Source organism: Gossypium arboreum, chromosome 2 (assembly GCF_025698485.1).
Source record: "Gossypium arboreum isolate Shixiya-1 chromosome 2, ASM2569848v2, whole genome shotgun sequence".
Lineage (NCBI taxonomy): Eukaryota > Viridiplantae > Streptophyta > Magnoliopsida > Malvales > Malvaceae > Gossypium > Gossypium arboreum.
Window position 1 is genome coordinate 92,407,901 of NC_069071.1, and position 23,391 is coordinate 92,431,291.

The window sequence follows — 23,391 nt, forward strand, 5'->3', positions numbered from 1 at the left end:
AAAAAAATGAGGAAGTACCAAAATTTATAAGAAAGTACCAAAAATTATGAGAATGTGTCAAAAATTATTAGGAAGTACCAAAAATATGAGGAGTTACAAAAAATTATGAGGAAGTACCAAAACTTAGATGTACAAAAAATTATGCGAGAATACTAAAAAAACACAAGAAAGTACCAAAAAAAATAAGTAAATACAAAAAAATTATGAGGGATACGAAAAAAGTATGAGGATGCACAAAAAATTATGAAGATATAAAAAAAATTTATGAGGGATGGAAGTACCAAAAATCATGAGAAAAAAAAAATAGATGATGCAAAATTATTGTGATTGGTGATAGAAAACCATGTAAGTACGTAACCTTGGCGGCCAGTATGCAAAATTATTGTGTTTGTGGTGATAGAAAACCATGTATGTAAGCTTGGCCCTCGCTGCAACTTTTGACTTGTTGCTCACCACAAACAAGTCAATCATTGATTTACTATATAAGCTGCCCTTGTTCGTGCAAAGTAGTTGAAACTCGGTGGGAGCTTAGAACCTTTTCTTGCACGAGAAAATGGATTCTTCACTCACTGATCAGCAGCAAGACAAGTACCGTTCTTACTTGCATGGAGAAGGTGAAAAGAATACCAACTGGAAGCTTGGTGCTCCTCCAAACTATGACACTGTTAACAAGCTCTTTGAAGAAGGCCGAACCAAGGTCTTTCTTTTTCTTTTTCATTTTATCTCTCTGCAAGATGCACATACTAACATCCATTGTATATCTGATTTGTTTGATGACAGATATGGCCTCCTGCATCACTAGAAGAGAAGGTCCAGAACCTTGTGAAGACATGGGAAATGGAAATGTTCAATAAAATATCCTTCCCTGACTACAAATCAGTGAAACTACAGAATTATACAGTCAGCGTGAATGGTATCACTATTTCCTTCAGGCTTGATCTTGTTTTTTGTCCAAAGATAAAAAGGGCTGATTTTGTTTTAGTCATAATATTTTTAGGGAGGAAACCTTTGAGTTTAGAAGAGAATAGGAAGCTGGGAGGAGGCTATAATTCCTTTATGCAAACCTCCTTACCAGAGGACCTGAGGGGCTATAATCCAGCACAAGAAACTGAACACTCCTCACATCTTGCCTTCACAACAGCTTTCCCAAGAGGATTTGCTTTGGAAGTTATCCAAGTCTACTCTGGCCCGCCATCGATTGTGTATAAGTTCAGGCACTGGGGGTATAAGGAAGGTCCTTTCAAAGGCCATGCCCCTACTGGGGAACTTGTTCAACTTTATGGAATATCAATTTTTGAGGTATAATTTAGGCCCCTGGTTTTCTTTATTTTTGAATTTGTGTGGAATTATATAAACATATTCTAGTTTTTCTCCATTGAAATAGGTTGACGATGAGATGAAAATCTTGAAGGTGGAGTTCTTTTTTGATCGTGGGGAGCTGCTTGGAGGTCTTATGAAAGGTGATAAATTGACTAGTGGAACTGACCAAGCGGCTTTGAGCTGCCCATTCTTGAGGAACACAGGGTAGCCTAGCTTTGATGGGTATGCATGAATTGCAGCGTTTAGCTTTGATGGGAATGCATGAATTTTAGTGTTTGAGAAATAAAACTGATGGATCATTACATAATATAGAATAGTGATCTTCCATTTACTTCTTCTGATTCACTTATGCCTGCCATCTATATGTATCTGTAGAAATTGAGATGTACAAGCACAAGAGCATAACATGGCCTGGTTGTATTTTTCAGGACGAATATAGTTTTGGTTTCTACATATTGATTCTTGTTGAAAAAGATGGTGTAAGAAATTGAATTTCGATTACCTGATCCATTAATTTGCTGTTAACGTGACTGCAGAGAAGTAACATAGTGTATTAAATTTTACACTGTCCACGGCAGAGAAGTTCGATAAGGAGCAGCCCCACAATATCTAAAGAGACCTTCAATTTCTGGGCATCCTTTAGGATATGGGACTGAGCGATGAAAGGGATCACGACCTAGTTTTTTCCTCTTAAGTGATCCCATACATCCATATGGATCTTCTTGAAATTGAGTTCTCACCAATGCCTCACCTTTCAGAGCTGCTTCCATTGAAGTTACTGGAGCTGGGGTGTCTCTATACAAGAATCGTGACTCTGGGAACCCAATGGCAGAGCGATGCAACTGCGCAAAACTCTCTTCCTTGAAATCATAGCTTACAACCTGATTCCAATTCAATAGGATTCAAAAGCTAACTTATAAAGTGAAGAGTTTAATAGGTTATGTGGCCCACACTCATATAAGTAGGAAATGTTAAGACTTTCGAACCCCTCCAAAAAGACCTGTTGAAACAGACACAAAACAGGCAATATAACAGAATGCGCAAGGAACATAGCTTTAATATACTTGCTATAAAAAAACAACTAGCAGGTATATGTTAAATAAAAAGACAAACAAGAATCAAGTACTTTGCACCTTTATGTAACATGTACTCGAAACAGTGGGCTTCCTTCTCTATCATCACAGACATATAGAAGCAGAGAGAGCTTTAATTATAGTATAAACAGTAAGCATGACATTGAGCTCAAGTTTTTGAGTAGTATACTCTTTTTTATAGAGCAATTATATCTTTATGCCTTCAACATCAGCTACTTCACAAATGAGAAAAACATGTAAGAAGCTTTTTTATGTGGAGTACTGACTACCGTAACTCATGCATACAGACACTTGAGAAAAAACACTCTCCCCAAGCAATTGAAGTTGTATTGTGATTTAGACCTTAACTCAAGCTATTAAGTTGTAGTGGAGACAATTTCCTCAATCAAGTGAGGATGTGTTCTGATTTTGAATTTAATCCAAACCATTGAGTTGCTGAGGAAGGCAGTCGAAGCAATTATCAGAGATAAGATTTATCAACCCATGGCATTATTTTCAAAGCTTAACTTTGACCCAATTGATCTAGGACCCATCTAGGAATTGTGAAATTCGTGCTTGGTGATTAAGTTCTATTGAAAATTAAAGGACATGAGCAAGACCATTTTTGGACAGTTTTAGATTAATCTAGAAATCAAAATTTTTAGCAAAAGGCAAGTTAGACATGTGGACACATACCATTATTGACTCATACCCGAGTGCATGGAATAAGGAGGTTAGTTACTTCAACTGTCTTATGTCGCAACTTAGTGATTTAGATTAAAGTCCGTAGAACCCATATTTTTCCCGGGTTTACAAAAATTAAAAAATGAAATTAAACGAAAAAATAAAATTAAACAGTCCATTTAAATCCTTTTACAGAACCCAAATACCATAGCCCACTAACCCGTAGGCCCAAAATTAAATGCCTAACAACCCGTTACACCCATAACCTAGCTAAACACTAACCCAATAACCCACTTAACCCAGCAGCCCATTTACAATCAAATACCCAATACCCCTGATACCCTAAGCTAGTCCAGTAACCCAAGACTTAATTGGCCCAATTGGCCCAACCTATCTTCGGCTTCGGGAAACCCTAGCTAGGGTTTGCGTCGTAGCTCCCAAGCCATACCAAACGTCAGAAGATCTCGTGCCGCAAGCACCAGTGCGCAGTCAATGCCTGGTCCGTTGCCGCCATTGTCAAGCCTTCATCACCGCCGTGATTCCCGCGCTCACGTGCCCACAAATGGAAAGAAAAGCAGCATAGCAGCACAAAAATTGGAAGAAACCAAAGGAAATTATTCTTACCAAATGTAAACAGTGGCTATAAAGCCCGAGTGCTATCGTTGTAATACGGACCACACGAACCAGATACGCAAACAATTGTACGATTTACTACGCAAACAAAAAACACAAACAGTGTTTTTTTTTTAAATAAAGGTGATATTTTGTTTATTGTTATTTTTCGTTTCTGTTTTTTTCAATACATACAAAACAACATTTTTAAAGAATATTACTAAAAAGAGTGAAAGAGGGTTACCTTTGACGCGCTTAGAAAACGAAAGATTTTAGACTCTCCGACCTCCGCGTACGATGGCGCGTGTGGTGGCGCGTGTAGCGGTCGACCGTTGGAGCTTTCGCCGGATTCCGGGCTGAAGAGAATAATCGAGAGAGAGTTTTAGAAAAAGGGCAGGGTTTAAATGAATTTGGGTGTAAAATTTTGTTTTTCTAATAGTATAAAACGGCACCGTTTTGGCTTAAAACAATAAGCCCTAAAACGGCGCCGTTTAAGTATATAACCCTTGTGTCGACCCGACCCAGCCAAGGGGTCCGCGTGTTTTCTATTATTGGAATAATTGTCCAATTGGTCCTTCCGCACTTCTATCCTTTAAAATTAAATTTCTTTCATATTTAAATTTTGCCCAATAACTTTATTTTTAATTTCAATTTAGTCTCGAGCCTATGATACCTGAACGCTGGAAACGGTGACGTTTTAGGGATTAGGGTTATTTACCCAGTGAGTCCCTCTCTTTAAACGCGCACTTTAATTAGGCCCCAAATTCAGTTTTGATATTTTAAAAATTAACCCTACAGTTTTATTAATCATTAATTTTAATCTTTTTTATAATTTCTAAATTTTTATTTATTTATTTTAAATATTTTAAATATTATTTATTTTACTATAAACATTATTCATATATAAAATTATTTATCATATATTATTTTATTATATATTTATATTTTATGTTATGTTGTCTATTATATATATTATCTATTATTTATTTATATTTTATCATATATTATTTATTATGTTGTTTATCTTTATCTTTATTATTATAATTTTAACACTTGTAAATTATTATTAAAATTACATTTTATTGAATATTAGTATGATATATAATCTTCTAAACTTATTACAAAATTTTGTTCCTATTTAACATATTATTGCAAGTATATATTGTAACACCCCTATCCCGTAACCGTCGCCGGAATAGGTAAAGGGCATTACCAGACTTGTAACTCATGCCGATCAAGAAAATTTTGAACATTTTCTTGAAGTAAAGATCATTCAATTGGGTAATTGCTAGACACAACCAGGATAAAATTTAAAAAAAACTTATAAAAGTAAACATTCAAAAGATGTCATATTCGATAGCTTATATACATTAACCAAAATATCCTCCCACTACTAGTCTATTCTATACATGCCATAAGATAATCCAAAACATAGCAAGTACCAAACAAAGGATGGTGATAGTGTGACTAGTTGTTGACGATCCCCGAGCCCTGTAGCTTCCAAATGAGATCTATAAAACAGAGGAAACAAAGTAAACGGAGTAAGCATTACAATGCTTAGTAAGTTTTAAGCAAGGTCACAGATAACAATCAAATTATAACATAGTTGTTCGTATTTTTATTTCACTCTTCCTTTGGGCATACCATCCCTTTACCGAATATGCACATCTCATCATATATAATAGGCGATAAATTCTCACTTGATAGTGATCTCTTATAAACATAGGTACATTACATATTTTCACCTAACTTTCCACATTGACCAAACGCACAATAATCATAGAAACAGTCTTATTGCTTTACTCACATATGCATCACATAACAACCTTGTGATTTAGTCCAAATCAAGCTTAAATATAATCTCAAAATACATACCGACCAACTTAACGCATTGAACGATTTATTACCAATTGTTACTGTGAAGTCGTATAATCTTATGCTTTACTCGAATCTTCAGCGAAACCTTTAGCTCGAATAGTCCCCACACGTAGTTATCGGGTCTTACCCGGACAAAATCTCCACACGTAGTCATCGGGTCTTACCCGGACATAATCTGCACACGTAGTCATCGGGTCTTACCCGGAATATATTTCCAAGTTTCATGTACATTTAATCACATGTTACAACATTCACATCGACTGTCATATTTGTAATTCATTTGCCTCATCAAATATCTAATAATACACGCCTTTCACATTTGGTCATTCGGCCACAATATACACACATCTCCTACATATTTCACACTAGCCATTCGGCTTTACCACATATACATATCTTTATCTTGTACATCAATTTCAGCAATAGCTTATAAGCAACTCAAATAGTTTCATCAATGTTTACAACAAATTCACATATTCACTACAAGCTGTTTTCCTGAGCAATAGTCACTAAATTATTTATAACTGGAGCTACAAAACTCAAAATCAATTGCCGTTAATTTTACCTGAATATAGACTCATATATCTTCCATCCATAAAATTTTAAGAATTTTATGTTTGGCCAATCAATACCAGATTTTTCTTAAAGTTTCCCCTGTTTCACTGTTAGACTAATCTGACCACTTTTCACTACGAATAAAATTTCTCATTGTACAGAATTCAAAATATGTTCTATTTGATTTCATTTGAAACTAGACTCATTAAGGAATCTAAGCATATAAATTTTATCTTATAACCATTTTTGTACAAATTATAATGATTTTCTAAAAACAGAACAGGGGATTTCGGAGTCATTCTGACACTGTCTCACACAACTTTAAATATCTCTTTATAGGAAATTTCTTTGCTTACACGGTCTCTTTTATAAGAAACTAGACTAATTAAGCTTTGATTACATATTTTATTCAGCCTATAATTCCACACCAACAATTTATAGTGATTTTCTAAAATCACGTTACTGCTGCTGTCCTAAGCAAATTATTACAATTTGCTCTTAAATTTCCAAGTCCAAACACTTATGAACTTACCATTTGAGTTTGAGACATATCATGGCCACATCATATCTTATTAAATCAACTCATTATGTCCTATTATGATTGAATTTACTCAACGTTTAATCACTTAAAACTTACCTCGGAAGTGGTCGACAACTAGATATCCACGACTATTCGCTTACTTTCTTTTTCCCTATCCGACTTTGATCCTCTTTGCTCTTAAGCTTAAGTAAAACAATAGATTTGCTTAAGTACTTAACTAATATTATTCACTTAACAATCACATTTGGCAATCACATATCATTTAATCTATATCCAAAACAATAGATTTCAATATGTATCATATTTAATAAAACATGCCATGACTCGATTTCATGCTTATTTAATTTATATCTAATTCACATTCACAAGCAAGGAGTCACTTAATTTATCATGCTTCCTTATACATGAATTTAATCATATTGCCGAATGTCCTTATGTGTACATGGTACATACATAAGGCATATATATATATATATACTTATATATGACCATTACAATTTAAACATTTAATCATAATCGGCAAGCTTTATTTCAACTATTTAAGGTGCAAACCAATTATGTTATTCATTAACATTTCGTCATATTAAATCTTTGATTAACCAATTTAACACATACCAAAATCCAATCATACATCTAACCTTTATCTCAATACTAAACCGAGTTACAAGATTATACATTACACTAAGCATATCATTAAACATACCTATTCAATTTAGCTAATTTCATAGCCGATTAATCACCTTACCCCACATTACTCAATGCCGAATATTAACCCAACATCACAAGCATAATCACCATGAAACTTACCTTAATACACATTTTATCCCATTGCCGAATACATATATATATCATCAAACAAATATTTATTCACATAACAACAATTCATTCACATCTCTATAAATGATAATAATCGGACATTATAAACAAATAAACTAGTTTAGCATTCAAATTCTTCTAACCATTCCTCAATCACTTACTCAATGAACAACAATCCAAGCACATCAAAGCATAGTCGAATGTATCATTCTTCTTAAATTCATATTCGAACACTCAATTATACCTTAACTTATCCATTTCTTTCATTTAAACAACCCACATAACTTATTCATTCATGAACACATTCGATACTATGCATGTTTACAAATATTTCTTGGCACCTTTATCACATTTTCACAATCGGCATAACCATGTTACCAATCTAATACATCAAAATTTACTTATCCAAGACTACATTCAGCATAAATATATTCACATAAACACAATAGCCGAACTCTTCATGAAGTTACCGAGACTCATCATTTGCCATTTCACACACACTCACATCCAATCCTTTTTATTAAACACTTAAAATCAACCATCTTCATGCCTCATCACAAAAACATCAAAACACCCACCAAGACACTCTACAACCCATAGCTGAATGCATCACTTCAAACCAATAACAAAAATTGAGTCATGGGCTATGAAAGAAGCTTAGCAATTAACTCAATTTCACATAAATTATCAAGAAATAAAATTAAACATACCTCCAATTAGAATCACCAAGGCCAAATATCAAAGAGCCCTTTTGTTCTACCGTAGATTTTGAGCTTGCTCCATTGCCGAAATCCTCAAAGCATTTTTCTCCATTCTTTCTCAAACATTCACATGAACAAGGCAAGGATGTATGGCCTTCTTTTTTTTCTAATACTTATTTCCTATTATAAAACCATGTAGTCATTATAATATTAATACAAAATGCATATATTTTGTATCCCATACCATCATGGCCGCCACTTCCTCTAAAATGGGGAATTTGACATGCAAGTCTACATTTTTTCCACCATGCATTATTTGCCCACTACCATTTAACCTATCACATTTCCAAAGTTTCACACATAAGTCCTTTCTAATTAATTTCACATTTAAAAGACAAAATCAAAACATGAAATTTTCACACACACACTTTCACTTATAATAGGCATAAAATATAACATTTAATTATTCTTGTGACTCGATTTTGTGGTCCCGAAACCACTTCTCGACTAGAGTCAAATTAGGGCTGTCACATATATATTAGGTTATTATACCATATAGTACATTTTTTGTATATATATTAACCTTTTTTTAAAAAAAAATCTCTTTTCACTATTTATATATTGTTTTAAATATTTGTTATCTTGCATTTATTTCCTTTTGACTTATTTTATATATGTTCATAAATTTGTTGATTTCTTTTCATATGTTTTTATTTAGTGTTTTTAGTATGTTAATTTTATCTTAAATTAATTTTTTATGTTATTTATTGTTTTTATATATTTGCATAAAATTGATTATTTATGTTGTTATTTTAAGCTATGTTTGCATATATGTTATGAAATTTAGGGTGTCCTACGTTGTGTTGTTTATGAAATGTTAATGTATGTTGTTTTTAAGTATATTTGCATGAATTGTTAAAATATGTACCATGTAGTTTATGTTATTATTGATATCTTGAAATATGTTAAAATGCATCATCGTTTATTTTTTTTTTAAAACCCCAAAAGAGTTTTAAAAATGAGGCAATATTTTTTCGTATTTAGGAATTCGGGAAATGGTGCCCTAACATGCTGGGTTGTGATTTCTCGTTTGTCTAAATGCCTAAAATACCCTTCTAAATGATTTTATAAATTACGAGGTGATTTTAGTTACAAGAATTTTAGAATATCATGTCCTATCATGCTGGATATGTATTTATATTTTTGGAATGAAGGAATCTCGGTTTTAAACTCAAACTATTCTGACTTTTAAAAGGGATCCTATTTTTTAAACTCTTTCAAAATTTTGACATTAAGACAGAAAACTATTCAATTTGGTACTGATTTTGGGCATTGCGAGGGTGCTAATCCTTCCTCGTACGTAACCGACTCCCGACCCTGTTTACTCAAATTTTCGTAGACCAAAATGTTTAAAGGTGATCCAATCGCACCTAAAAAGATTAGTGGCAACTCCCGCTTTCATTTTTTTAAAGTCGAACCCCTGTTTTTCAAACCCCATTAAAAATGAGTTCGACAACTTGGCGACTCCACTGGGGAGAATAAGAGAGTCAAGCCAAAAATTGATAACTTTTTGTCTTAATGCTAAAATTTGAAAGGATTTAAAGATAAAGATCCCTTTTCATGTGTTCGCTGCATATGTTTGTTATATTATTTGCACACATTGCATTTGCATGACCGTTGGTTAAGTGGGAGTAAGAAACTAAGCTTTCGTGAGGTTTTCACCTCCGCATGAGTTAGTGGATTGCTTCCGGGATACTGTACTTATGTCTTCGTGAGATTTTCATCTCCGCATGGCCATAGGGAAATGTGTCCCCCTGAACTGAACTTGGTCTATATGAGCCTATAATGGGTGAGGACCGAGGAATCTGCTGGTTCAGGTACCCTCGCTTTAGAACTGGAACTCATATAGTGAACTTTAAGCGCTTACCCTAGGGATTATGGTGATAACTTTTAGTAAACTACCCTTGTAAGTGATTATTAGTTATACTTTTATACGATACTAATTTATTTTGTTTTGCTATCATTGTATGTCATTCAAACATTCAAAGGTATCGATTCACGGTTCGATTTCTGGGTTAGAAAGTTTTGTAATGGGGAACGAATATCTTGGTAAAGTGGAGGACAATGCCTCTATCTGTACCTGGTCAGAGAAAACCCATTTAGAGAAAGGAGATAGTATCACTGAGGGGCATACATCAGAGTTATGGGACTTCACCCGTATTAATTCGACGCAGAATGAGTTTCAAGAGTTGAGAGACATTTGGGCCCAATGGGATGACAAGGCTAAGCAGCTTTTCTATCAGAATTATAGAGACTTTCCCTATTTGCTAGACGCTAAAGTGGATAGGCACTTCTTTCGAGCTATGGTACAGTTCTGGAACCCTGCTTATAGTTTCTTTACATTTGGTAATGTTGATATTGTACCTACTTTGGAGGAGTATACGACTTTACTGCGTTGCCCAATGATTCAGGGTCACAAGGCTTATGTTAGGCCTACTAGCCTTCCAACTTTTTCGAAGAAGTTGGTGATGATTACTGGGATGAGTGAGCAATGGGCTGTAGCTCGTGTGCAGCAAAAGGGTGATAGTAAGTGCATTCCATGGGCCGTTTTGAGGGATTTAATATCGACACATCCAGACGTAAAGAAAAGGGTCGACGTCCTAGCTTTGAGTATTTATGGCATGGTGATTTTTCCAAAGGCGTTGGGGCACATAGATGAGGCAGTCGCAGATTTGTTCGATCGCGTTGGTAAGCAGAATATGTAACACCCCGTTCCCGATACCGTCTCCGGAGTCGGACACGAGGGGTTCTCAGACCAACTCTCATGTGTCACACAGACTATTTTTCACATTTCCAGTCCAGCTGGCAAACTGCGTCCCTGTCACCTTAAAAATCATATCTCGAGTTCCAGAACTCGAAAACCAGTTCCATAAATTTTCCCCGAATTTAGACTCATATATCCATCCGTGGATTTATTTCTAAAATTTTTGGTGGGGCCAATTGGTACAGTTTATTAGTTAAAGTCACCCCTGTTTCGGGGTTCGACTACACTGACCTTTGCGCATTACGACCTGGATATCATCTCGTACAGAGCTCCAATACTCATGCCGTTTGTTTCTAATGAAACTAGACTCAAAGGGGAATCTATGAATATAAGGCATGACTTCTAATTGTTTCTGGATGATTTATGGTAAATTTTTAAAGTCGAAACATAGAATCCAGAAACCGTTCTGGCCCTGTCTCACGAAATATTGAATATCTCTTAAAATACAGCTCATATGGTCGTTTCGTTTCATCCATATGAAAATAGACCCATCAAGCTTCGAGTACGTAATTTTTTTTAGCAATTAATTCCACTTCTACTATTTTTAGTGATTTTTCGATCTCATATCACTGCTGCTGTCCGCAACAGTTACTGCAGAGACTATGCCAATTTCATGAATCCTTCCTTAGCCTTACTAATCATCCATCATACATGACACAAATTATGGCCACCTTATCAAAATTAAGGTTTCTAAGACTCGTGGCTATAGATTCTAGCATCCCACTCAAATGACCACATAGGCCATTTTCACATGGCTTAAAGTTTACAACCCAAAATTTAACAAAACAAAATAGCCCATACATGCCAAATGTTCTCCTAAGTTGACTAAGAAGACAATACCAAAATTGCTCACGGTGTGATGACTTCGTTGACGGTTCCGAGCACCCAAAAGGAGACGAGTCCAAGAAACCTAAAATGGGTGACAAGAAAACACCGAGTGAGTTTATAACTCAAGAAGTCATAAGCATTCCACAACCATCCATTAATAAAATTATCATAAAATGAAATAATGAAACAAGGCCAAGTGTTCCACCATACCGAACTATACCATAGTTCCTTAGACCTTCGGATCAATCTCATACCAAGTCATACATTTACATTTCATATACTATTCAATAGGATATTTGAAGCAATTTCCATACATCATTTCATTTCCGCAACAATCATGCAATCAAATGAACTTTCATCTATTCCACGATACCTTATTTACGGAATCCAATTGAAATCATCACATAGATTTAAATCTTACCAACTCCACCCGAGCATGAACATAGCATCTATTAGCCATGAACTCAAGGTACTTACTCTTTCCGCTGTCCATACTCACCTCGATAAAGTCACACCTCCATATAAATATTCAATCGGAGATATGTGTAGAGTTCGCACACATAGTGCTTAATACTCAATCACGCACACTTAGTGCCATGTGATTCAAGCCCGCACACATAGTGCCATATAGTCCAAACTCGCACACTTAGTGCATACATTACAAGCTCGCACACTCAGTGCCAATCTCGTCACCGTACACATCTATTTCTCGCACACTTAGTGCCAAAGCAAACTTCCTACACATTTCACTATCTCTTTTACGTTCAACAATATCATCTTTTCATACACATACATTTGTATATATTTCATCTCATTAAACACAATTGCATAGATATTACAATCATTTAAGCAATATCAAATATATGCTTAATGACTTACCTTGTATTGGGTAAAATGGTTCCAACTCGGCTACTCGATGTTCTTTCCTTTGCCTTTGCTTGATTCTCCACCTCTAGCTTCTTGAGCTTAATCAATAAATTAACTAGTTTAACCGTCTTGCCACATATTTATACGTGACATCAACTATACTATCATCATTAATTCATCAAATCACAAAATTTTATCTCATGAACATTTAACACTTAACATTTACCCCATCTAGGCCGACTTTGCTAGCACACAAGCCTTTGGTCGAATGTCCTTGACCTATAGTCACCCAAAATTTCTTTGTTCTTTAAAATTCATCCAAGACCACATTCGCACCTCCAACTAATAATTTAGATACTCTCAAGCTCATTCACAAGTACTATTATATATCACATTAAGCATTAATTATTTTGCAACATGGATTCTATAGCATGGCCGAATACTCATGCACATACACATATAACAACAAGAACTCAATGGCACAAAAATCTCCTTTTATTAAACATTCATCTCACTTCTCTTCATGTTTCGTCACAACAACATTAAAATACCAACCAAGAAAGACAACCTCCATGGCTGAACTTCATCTCCATCAAATAGCAAAGAGATCTAAGCCATGGGCTAGGTAGGTTTCAAACTAACAACTAAAACATGCATGAATCTTAAGGAATGACATCAAACATACCTCAATCTAGTTGCAAGTATGGCCAAGCTTCTCCAAACCCCTCTCTCCTCACTCACGGCAATACAAAAATTTGAGAAAGGATGAGCACTTTTTTTTGTTTTCTTGTTCAATTCACGGCAAATGGGGGCATCCATGCTCATCATTTTTTTTCAATTCTTTAATGCTAGCTTTTATTTTATGGCTTCCTACATACACCACTAACCTAACATGTTGGAAACATGTTCCTTTGCCCATAATCTTGTCATGGCCGCCACTATCCTTAGGAAATGGACTATTTGACATGCAACTCCATCTATTTTACTTCATTCTTTTACTAACCTCTTAAAATTAGCCACATATATTTAAATCCTTTCACATGAGTCCTTTTTCTTTCAATTCACGTTCAATTTAACTAAATCAAAGAATTAAAAATTCACACATGCATTTTCACATATATTTGGCATGGAATAAGGTATTTAAATGTTTTTGTGACCCAGTTTTGTGGTCCCGAAACCACTTCTCGACTAGGGTTAAATTAGGGATGTCACAGAATACACCGGTACTAGCAATCCTAGCTAAGACATTTAGATCTTTGAGTGCATGTTGGAGGGCCGGCGAGGGAAGATTTATTGGATGTGCGCAATTGTTGCTAGTCTAGCTCCATAGCCACTTCTGAAAGCTTGATAAGGTTCCTTGCCAAGTATTCTTTGAGAGTTATTCTCCCTTAAAGGAAGCAGTAGACATGCCTAGGAGAGATGACATTTCAGAGGAGAGGTGGATAGACATTCTTCAGAATCTTCGATAGGAAGATGTTATGTGGAAGGCTCCTTAATTGGTTCCTAGTGAAGTCCTTTACCGCTGTGGCAGTTTTGATTGGGTCCCTTTGCCAGGAATTTGGGGAGTTGTTGGATATACACCATTACTTTTTCTAAGGTAATATCGAGCGAGGCAGTTCATACCGGCTACACAGGGTTTAGCTCAGAGTGATTTCTCTTATAAAGGAGATCACTATAAGAAGAGGATGCGAGAGATTTCTAAAGCTTGGAAGAAGCCTTTCTATATGAAGATCTTGACCGAAGGCTCAACGTCAACCCTTGAGTATAAAGGGTGGTTTAATAGGAGAGTCAACGATAATGTCCCTAGGCCGATTTTGAGGGTGACTCAATCATTAGAGGAGAGCTTACGAGTGATTCCATCAGAGTTGGAGGTTATGAAGCAAGAGTTCGAGAGAAAGAATTTGGAGCTTGAAAAGAGAATTGAGAAGCTCGAAGAGGAAAAAATGTGCTTGAGTCTCGACATCGATGTTCAAAAGATGGAAGTCGAGAAGGTGAAAAAGGAAAAGAAAAAGATTGAGGAAGATCGAGATGATTTAAAGACGCACTACAAGAAGGCCTGGGTAACGTTGAAAAGGGTCAGATTAGGGAGATCTTCAGAGCAGTGGCAGCAAGAGATTCAAGAAGAAAGAGCCAAAGCCGAGTATTGGCAGAAGAAGTTCCAAGAGATGCAGTCGCGTAATCAGGCCCTAGAGAAGGAAGATCAAGGATTAAAAACTAAGGTGGCTGAGCTTGGACGATCTCTTCATCATCACCGAAGTCGTAACTTTGCGATCGAGTTAAAGGCAAGCTTGGAAAAGATCGAGGAAATGAAGCACAATATTGGAGGGTTGGAAGCAGCACTACAGGACTGTGAGCTACGAATTGAGCAACTCGAGGCAAGAGAAGAACAACGGAAGGGAGAACTTCACCATCTTTAGGATCAAGTTGGAGATAGGGATTATCTCATGGGAGAAGCTATAGTCCGGATTCGAGAAGTTGCTGATCATTTACAAGTCCTAGCGGCACAAGCTAATGTATTGAGTACAAAATATGAGTTAGTGTCAGATAGAGGTCTAGAGTTAGCTTTGTTGTTGGATAGGGTTAAAACCTTGGGCCTAAGGGCAAAGGCATATTTGTAATCCGTTTTGTGTAAAGATTTTTGTTTCTTAAATAACGTTTTCTAAAAAGAAACTGAATCAGAATCGATATCTTTTAGCATTCATGCATTTGCATCTCATCACATCATATGCATAGAAAGACCCTAATTAGTTAAAATTAATAGGGAGAAAGAGAGAGTAAGAGAAAGAAAATCTGGAAGCAACACATCCTTATGGTAAACGCGCTAAGTCAAAGAATATGGATCAAAGACTTGAGCAGATTCAGAAAGAAATGCAAGAGCAGTTACAGGAGCAATTGGCAAAAATCCAACAAGAGATGAAGGATCAAATGTTGGAGGCTCAAAGGAATATGATAGCTGAGATGGCTCAGCTATTGAGGGGAACAACAGATAAAGGAAAAGCCCCTATGACTACTACTGAAGAGGATAACGAGGGTCATCCTCCTGGTTTCACTCCACCTCACGTACAGACCCAACCTGAGGCATATCCCCGAGGGCCGTGTAACACCCCTTAACCGTGGCCGTCACCGGGGTCGAATACGAGGTGTTATCGGGCTTAATTCATCATTTATACAGCTCAAACAATTCATTTTAAAACTCCCAGACAAGCTGTCACTCTGCGTTATAGTCACTTAAAAATTTGTATCTTGAGTTTCGAAACTCAAAATCAAATTTCGTAAATTTTTCCTGAAACTAGACTCATATATATATCTAATAAAAGTTTTGTAGAATTTTTGGTTAGGGCAATTAGTACAGTTTATTTGTTAAAGTCTCCCCTGTTTCAGGGTTCGACTACTCTGACCTCTGAGCATTATGACTTAGATATCTCCCTACACAGGGCTTCAATGCCTATGCCGATTGTCTCTAATGAAACTAGACTCAATAATGAATCTGCACATATAAAGGATGAATTCTAATTATCTCTACAAAATTTATGGTGAATTTACAAAGTCAGAACAGGGGATCCAGAAATTGCTCTGTCCCTATTTCATAAAAATTTAAACATCTCATAAAATATAGCTCATATGGTCATTTCGTTTCTTCCATATGAAAATAGACTCATCCAGATTCGATTACATAATTTATTCATTATTTAATTCCATTTCTACTATTTTTAGTGATTTTTCAATTTCACATCACTACTGCTGTCTGCATCTATTATTAGAGTAAATTTTACCTATTAGAGTAATTTAACATACATATCACCAAGTATGATCATGACTAGCCATACCAAAGGCTAATCATTACCAAGCATTTCCTTACTACTCAATAACCATATCATGAGTGTAACACCGGAAATGATTAGCCATGACAAACGGCATAATAATCAAATAGACTTTAACTATTACTTATAACTAAGTATCATAAGACCAAATCCAACTTAACATTTATGCCATTTTCGCATGGCTAAAAGTATACATACCAAAGTTCAAACAAAACATAATAGTCTATACATGCCGAAATGTTCTCTTAGACCAACTAAGAAGAAGATACCAAAAAGTTGCAAGCTGGTGTGATGATTTCAACGATGGTCCCGAGCACACAAAAATGGATCAAAGGAACCTAAATAAGTGACAAATAAATACACCAAATGAGAATATAACTCAGTAAGTCATAAGCATTACATTGCCATCCATTTATAAAGTATCATAAAAGAAAACAAACAATGCAAGATTAGGTACTCCATCGATACCGACTATGCTATAATTTCACGCACATTTATCATTACATGCTCTCAACTAGCCAAGCCTCCATTGACATCTCGTATGATATTCGATATGATATTTGATGCATTTCCACACATCATTTTATTTTCGTTTAGATTATACTAATAATAGCATTTCATCTATTCCACAATAATCTTATGTTTCCTAACTTCAAATATAATCACCACATAGGTTCAAGACTTACCAAGCTCAGTTCCAAATATAAACATAACGTCTATTCCTCATGAACTCAAAGTATCTACTCATTCCGCTGTCCATGATCTACTCGATAAAGTCGCACACTTAACGTTAATAATTATTCGAAAATATATAGTAAGTCCGCACAGTTAGTGCTTAATAATCAAACTCGCACACTTAGTGCTATACAATTAAACTCGCACACTTAGTGCCAATCTCATTATCGTAAATGTTTATACCCGCACACTTAGTGCCGAAATCAACAACTTAATACATCTCACTTCTTTTTACACTTGATAATTTTGTCACTACATGCATTTATATATCATTCCATTCGGCATAAGTACATAGGTATTATGATTATTTAAATCAATACAAAATATATGCTTAATAACTTACCTTGTGTTGGGTAAAACGGTTCCAACTCGGCTACTCGTTGTTCTTTCCTTTGCCTTTGCCCTTGTGTTGGGTAAAACGGTTCCAACTCGGCTACTCGATGTTCTTTCCTTTGCCTTTGCTTGATTCTCCTCCTTTAACTTCTTGAGCTTAATCAATAAATTAACTAGTTTAACCATCTTGCTAAATATTTGTGACATCCCTAAATTGACCCTAGTCGGAAAGTGGTTTCGGGACCACTAAACCGAGTCATAATAATAATTAACCATCATAATTGATGCTCATTATATGTGTATATGCATGTGTGAAAATTTCATGTTTGGATTTTGTTAATTGTAAGTGAATTTTTATCAAATAGGACTTATGTGAGAAAATTTAGAAATGTGCTAAGCAAATGTAAGGTGGCCTATTAATACATGTGGGAAAATGTTGTCCTTGCATGTCAAATTAGCCAAAATGAAGCATGATGGCGGCCATGCTATGGGTGGAAACATGTCTCCAACATGTTAGACTAGTGATGCATGTAGGAAACAATAAAATAAGAAAGTTAGCATTAAAGAAATGGAAAAAGAAAATGATGATAACAAAAAAAAAAAGAGTGTGGATGCTTTCCTCCCCCCTTGCCGTACATGAGAGAAACAAAACAAAGAAAGAAAGAAAAAAAAAGTGTTCATTCTCTCATTTTCTCCTTGCTTGGCGAATGTACTAAGAAGAAAGGGGAAGCTTGAGAAAATCAGCCATGGGAGTTTGCTAGACTAAGGTATGTTGATGTTATCCATGAGATTTATGCATGTTTTTAGTTGATAGCTTGAGTTCCACCTAACCCATGGTCTAAACCTTTACCATGAAATGGGGATGATATTCGGCCATGGGTGTTGTCTTCTTGGTATCATTGATGTTTGATGTTTGATGTTGTGGTGGTGAGGCATGAAGATGAGTTAAGGTTCAACTAAGGTGGATTTGTGGATGTTATTTGCATGCTAAAAGTAAATCTTGTAATGATGCATGGTATGGTGTTGTATGGCATTTGGCCATGGTAGGAAATAAAAGGAAACTATGTTCGTTGTTCATGTCATTTGAATGAGAAGTGCTAGTAAGGTGAAGTACAAATGTTAGTGTTTGATTTACTAGTGTATATATGCATACTAGCCTAGTTGTGAACTTGAATCAAATTGGTGTTAAGTCGATACAAGCGACCTTACTTGTTGAATGTATCAAGTGTGGAAATCGGCCTTAACATGAATGTGTATGTTCAGCCACATGAACGAATACATATGTTGATGTGTATATTCGGCCTTAGGTAGCCTATTGATGGCCTTAGCTTTTCCTTGATGCTTGAATGAATTGTATTGAATTGCTTGATGTAATATAAAATGTGCATGACCAATGTGTATCCAAGCAAAAGGGTGGCCATATGACCATTTAAACTCCTTGTCATATTCGGCCATAAGCTAGCATAATGAGGTTTTAATAAGTTAAATTTGTGTGAACTAGCTCAAGAACTCAAAGGATCAAAGTTGGACAAGGGAAAGACAAAGTAATTGAATAGCCATTGAAAACGCGTGCGACAACATCCGAGGTAAGTCATTAAGCATATATTTGGTAATGATTTAAATGATCATAATATATATGCAATTGTGTTTAATGAATTGATGTGTAAATGAAAATGTATGTGTATGGAATGATGCCATTGTTGAATGTATAAAGGCAGCAAAATGCATAAGGTATTGGTCACGGCACTAAGTGTGCGGGTATGAATGGACACGGTGACAAGATTGGCACTAAGTGTGCGGGTTTAAAATTGTACAGCACTAAGTGTGCGAGTTTGATTCTATAGCACTAAGTGTGCGAGCTGAAAATATATAGCACTAAGTGTGCGGATTCACTATATGCTCTTGTATTACAATTGGCACTGAGTGTACGACATTATCGAGTTAATCCCGGACAGCGAATCGGGTAAGTACCTTGAGCTCATGACGAATAGGCAATATGTTCATGCTCGGGGTTGAGCTTGGTAAGCTTTAAATCTATGTGATGATTGCAATTGTGTGATTGTGGTGAAAATGAGTTAGTGTGTGAAAATGCCTCAAATATCTTATCGTATAAATATGAAATGTGGATGTATGGCTTGGTATGAGATTGAACCGAAAGGTCCGAGGAATTATGGTATAGTTCGATATGGATGAAGTACCTAGCCTTGTTTCATTGTTTCACTTTGTGATGAATTTAGCTAATGGATAATTGTAAAGTGCTTATGACTTACTGAGTTATAAACTCACTCGGTGTTTTCTTGTCACCCATTTTAGGTCTCTTGGACTCGTATTGTTGCGTGCTCGGAACCGTCGTTGAAGTCATCACACCGGCTGAAATATTTTGGTATTGTCTTCGTTGTTGAAGAACATTTGGCATGTATAGGCTATTATATTTTGTTGAACTGTGGGTTGTAAACTTTAAGTCATGTGAAAATGGCCTATGTGGTCGTCGAGTGGGATGCTAGAACCTATAGCCACGAGTCTTAGAAACTTTAATTTTGATAAGGTGGCCATAATTTGTGACATGTTTGATGGATGATTAAGGCCAAGGAAAGATTCATGAAATTGGCATAGTCTACTGCAGTAACTGTTGCGGACAGCAGCAGTGAGGTGAGATTGAAAAATCACTAAAAATAGTAGAAGTAGAATTAAATAGTGAATAAATTATGAAATTTAACCTTGATGAATCTAGTTTAATATGGATGGAACGAAACGACCATATGAGCAGTATATTGAGAGATATTAAAGTTCTCGTGAGACAGGGCCAGAACGGTTTCTGGGTCCCCTGTCGTGACTTTGAAAATTTACTATAAATTATCCAGAAAGAATTATAAGTCATACCTTATATGTGCAGATTCCATTTTTAGTCTAGTTTTATTAGAAACAAACAGAACCAGTATTAAAGCCCTGTACAGAGATATATTCAAGTTTTAACGTGCGAAGGTCAGTGTAGTCGACTCCTGTAACATTGGTGACTTTAACTAATAAACTGTACCAATTGGCCCAACAAAAAATTCTAGAAATAAATCCATTGATAGATATATGAGTCTAAATTCAGGGAAAATTTACGGAATCAGTTTCCGAGTTTTGAAACTCGAGATATGATTTTTAAGGCGACAGTGACGCAGTTTTCCAGCCTGTCTGGAAATGCCAAATTGGTTGGTACCTTGAGAGGATTTGGCCCGTTAACCCCTCGTGTCCGACACCGGCGACGGTCACGGGTTCGGGGTGTTACAATATTTATATCAAAATATTAATGATTTCATATCATAGGAGATACATGACTAATTCTTATCTTCCTACCATATGTTTTTGAGCTATTCGGCTAATAACCATATGCTATCACCCTACTATCAATAATCCAATCACACATGCATATATATATAATTGGACATTCGGCAGCCACCCTTGCTAATTACTCATTTTTAGTCGGTTATATATATAATCCAAAAGTAATATCACAAATGGGCATACATTTATATATATATATATATATATATATATATATATATATATAATAATGTGCAAAACTTAGACTCAACATCACCTATGCTCTTAATTTGATGGACGAATATGCATATATATATATGATATCAACTATACTATCATCTTTAATTCATCTAAACACAAAATTCCATCTCATGAACACTTGACCGAATTTTTCCTAATCTAGCATGGCTTCACATTTATTTGTAACATCCTATAAATCCACATATACCACATTTCTACATAAATTTTCTTTCACTTTTCCACTACTTCCATTCACAACATCAAAAGCACCATACTCTTAGCATTTACCTCTTCCTAACCATATGCCATCTAAGTACCCTTTAGGTAGAAAATTAACATATGGGTTGTAATAAGACATTGGCTACTAACTAGATTATCACAAGAATTTAGTAAAAGTAACATAAATCCTACCTTAATCAACCCCTTTGAGTTGGCCGAATGTCTAGAGCATTTCTTCCTTCCTTCTCCTAACTCACGGCAATTGCAAAAAAAAAGAAGAAGATGAATACTCCCTCTTCCTTCCTTATTTCATTCATCTTTTCTTTTTAATTCCTTTCTTTAATTTATTTTAATTGTTAACTAATAAAAGAATTGCATTGAAATTCAACCTAGTGGATGGGGCATCATGGCTTGGCCGGCCACTACTTGGGTTTTTAGGCAATTTGACATGCAAACCCAAGTTTCCTCACTTTGTTATTATTTGAACCTTACATATTCCCCTATCATATTTTCTTAAGTTCTCAACTAAGTCAACCACATGAAATTCACATTCATAAGTCTAAATTAAAACATCAAATTTTCACATATGCACTAATACACATAGAGGATATGCAACCAAATTTTAAATAAATTTTTGGACTCGGTCTTGTGGCCCCGAAACCACATTCCGACTAGGGTCGAATTAGGACTGTCGCAGGCCGTCTATTACAATAAGGCCTAAATAGGGCCAAGTCGATGCTGAAATACCCATAAACTTTCAAACTGGTTCGAGATTCAATCCTGGAGACAATCCTGCCAATCCGGTTATACCCAATCTAGATGTAGCTGAAAGAGAAGAAATGAGACTCGAATCATCAAGGCAATTAGAGGAACGTTGCAGATAGTTAGAAGAGAAATTTAGGGCACTAGAAAACGCTGATAATCGTTAGGGAATGGATGCTAAAGACTTAAGTTTAGTCCCAGATTTGGTGCTTCCCCATAAGGTCAAAATGCCGGAATTCGAGAAGTACAATGTGACTACTTGCCCGGAAGCCCATATTACCATGTTCTGCAGACGGATGACTGGTTATGTAAACAATGATCAATTATTGATCCATTTTTTTCAGGATAGTTTGGTTGGGGCAGCGACCAAGTGGTATAATCAACTGAGCCGGGCCAAAATAAGTTCATGGAAGGATCTTGCACAAGCCTTCATGCAGCAGTACAATCATGTGACTGACATGACTCCGGATAGGATCATGCTACAAAACATGGAGAAAAAGCCTAATGAAAATTTTAGGCAATATGTACAGAGATGGAGAGAGGTGGCAATGCAAGTTCAACCATCGTTGTTGGAGAAGGAGACTACCATGTTGTTCATCAACACTCTAAAGGCTCCATTCATCACTCACATGATTGGAAGCACCACTAAAAGCTTTGCATATATAGTCATGGCAGGAGAGATGATCGAGAATGCCATAAGGGGTGGCAAAATCGAGGGGGAAGCGACCAAAAGATCAGCCCTAAGGAGAAAGGATAGTGAAGTGAATAACACAAGCACCTTCAACACGAAGGCAATCACAGTTGGTCAACCTAAAACAGCTGCGGTTGAGCAACAGAGTTCTCAAAGGTAGGAGTCGAGTACAAGGCAGAATTCTGAAAGGATGCAGTTCACACCTATCCCTGTGACGTATCGTGAGCTTTATCAAAGCTTATACGATGCACATGCTATTGCTCCTTTAAACTTGAAACCACTGCAGCCCCCATATCTCAAATGGTATAACGCAAATGCCAGATGCGAATACCATGCTGGAATACCGGGGCATTCGATCAAAAACTGTACCGATTTTAAGAAGGCCGTAGAAAGGCTTATTAAGATGGGGGTAGTGAAGTTCGACAATACCCCTAATACTGAAAACCCGTTGCCAAATCATAGCGATCAATGAGTGAATGCCATTGGCAAAGCTAGTGAGAGGAGGATGAAGGAAGATGTTGCTAAGGTGAGGATGCCTATGAAGGTGATTTGGGAAGAGATGATGAAGAAAGGTATGTTAAC

At 36.0% G+C, this 23,391-nt stretch overlaps 1 protein-coding gene across 2 annotated transcripts; it reads left to right on the top strand.

Annotated features, from left to right (window-relative positions):
• The first annotated feature begins 395 nt into the window (after window positions 1-395).
• On the top strand, window positions 396-1,793 carry LOC108488742 (pathogen-related protein-like). 2 transcript variants are annotated; one of them, XM_053025055.1, is made up of 4 exons: window positions 396-697; window positions 781-913; window positions 983-1,299; window positions 1,385-1,793. In XM_053025055.1, exons 1-4 carry the CDS (start codon window positions 554-556, stop codon window positions 1,526-1,528), a joined length of 738 nt encoding a protein of 245 aa, XP_052881015.1. In that variant the 5' UTR covers window positions 396-553; the 3' UTR covers window positions 1,529-1,793. The 2 variants fall into 2 exon arrangements, with proteins under 2 accessions (XP_052881015.1, XP_017648515.1); XM_017793026.2 differs by having other exon boundaries at window positions 409-697; window positions 998-1,299.
• Window positions 1,794-23,391: the final 21,598 nt, after the last annotated feature.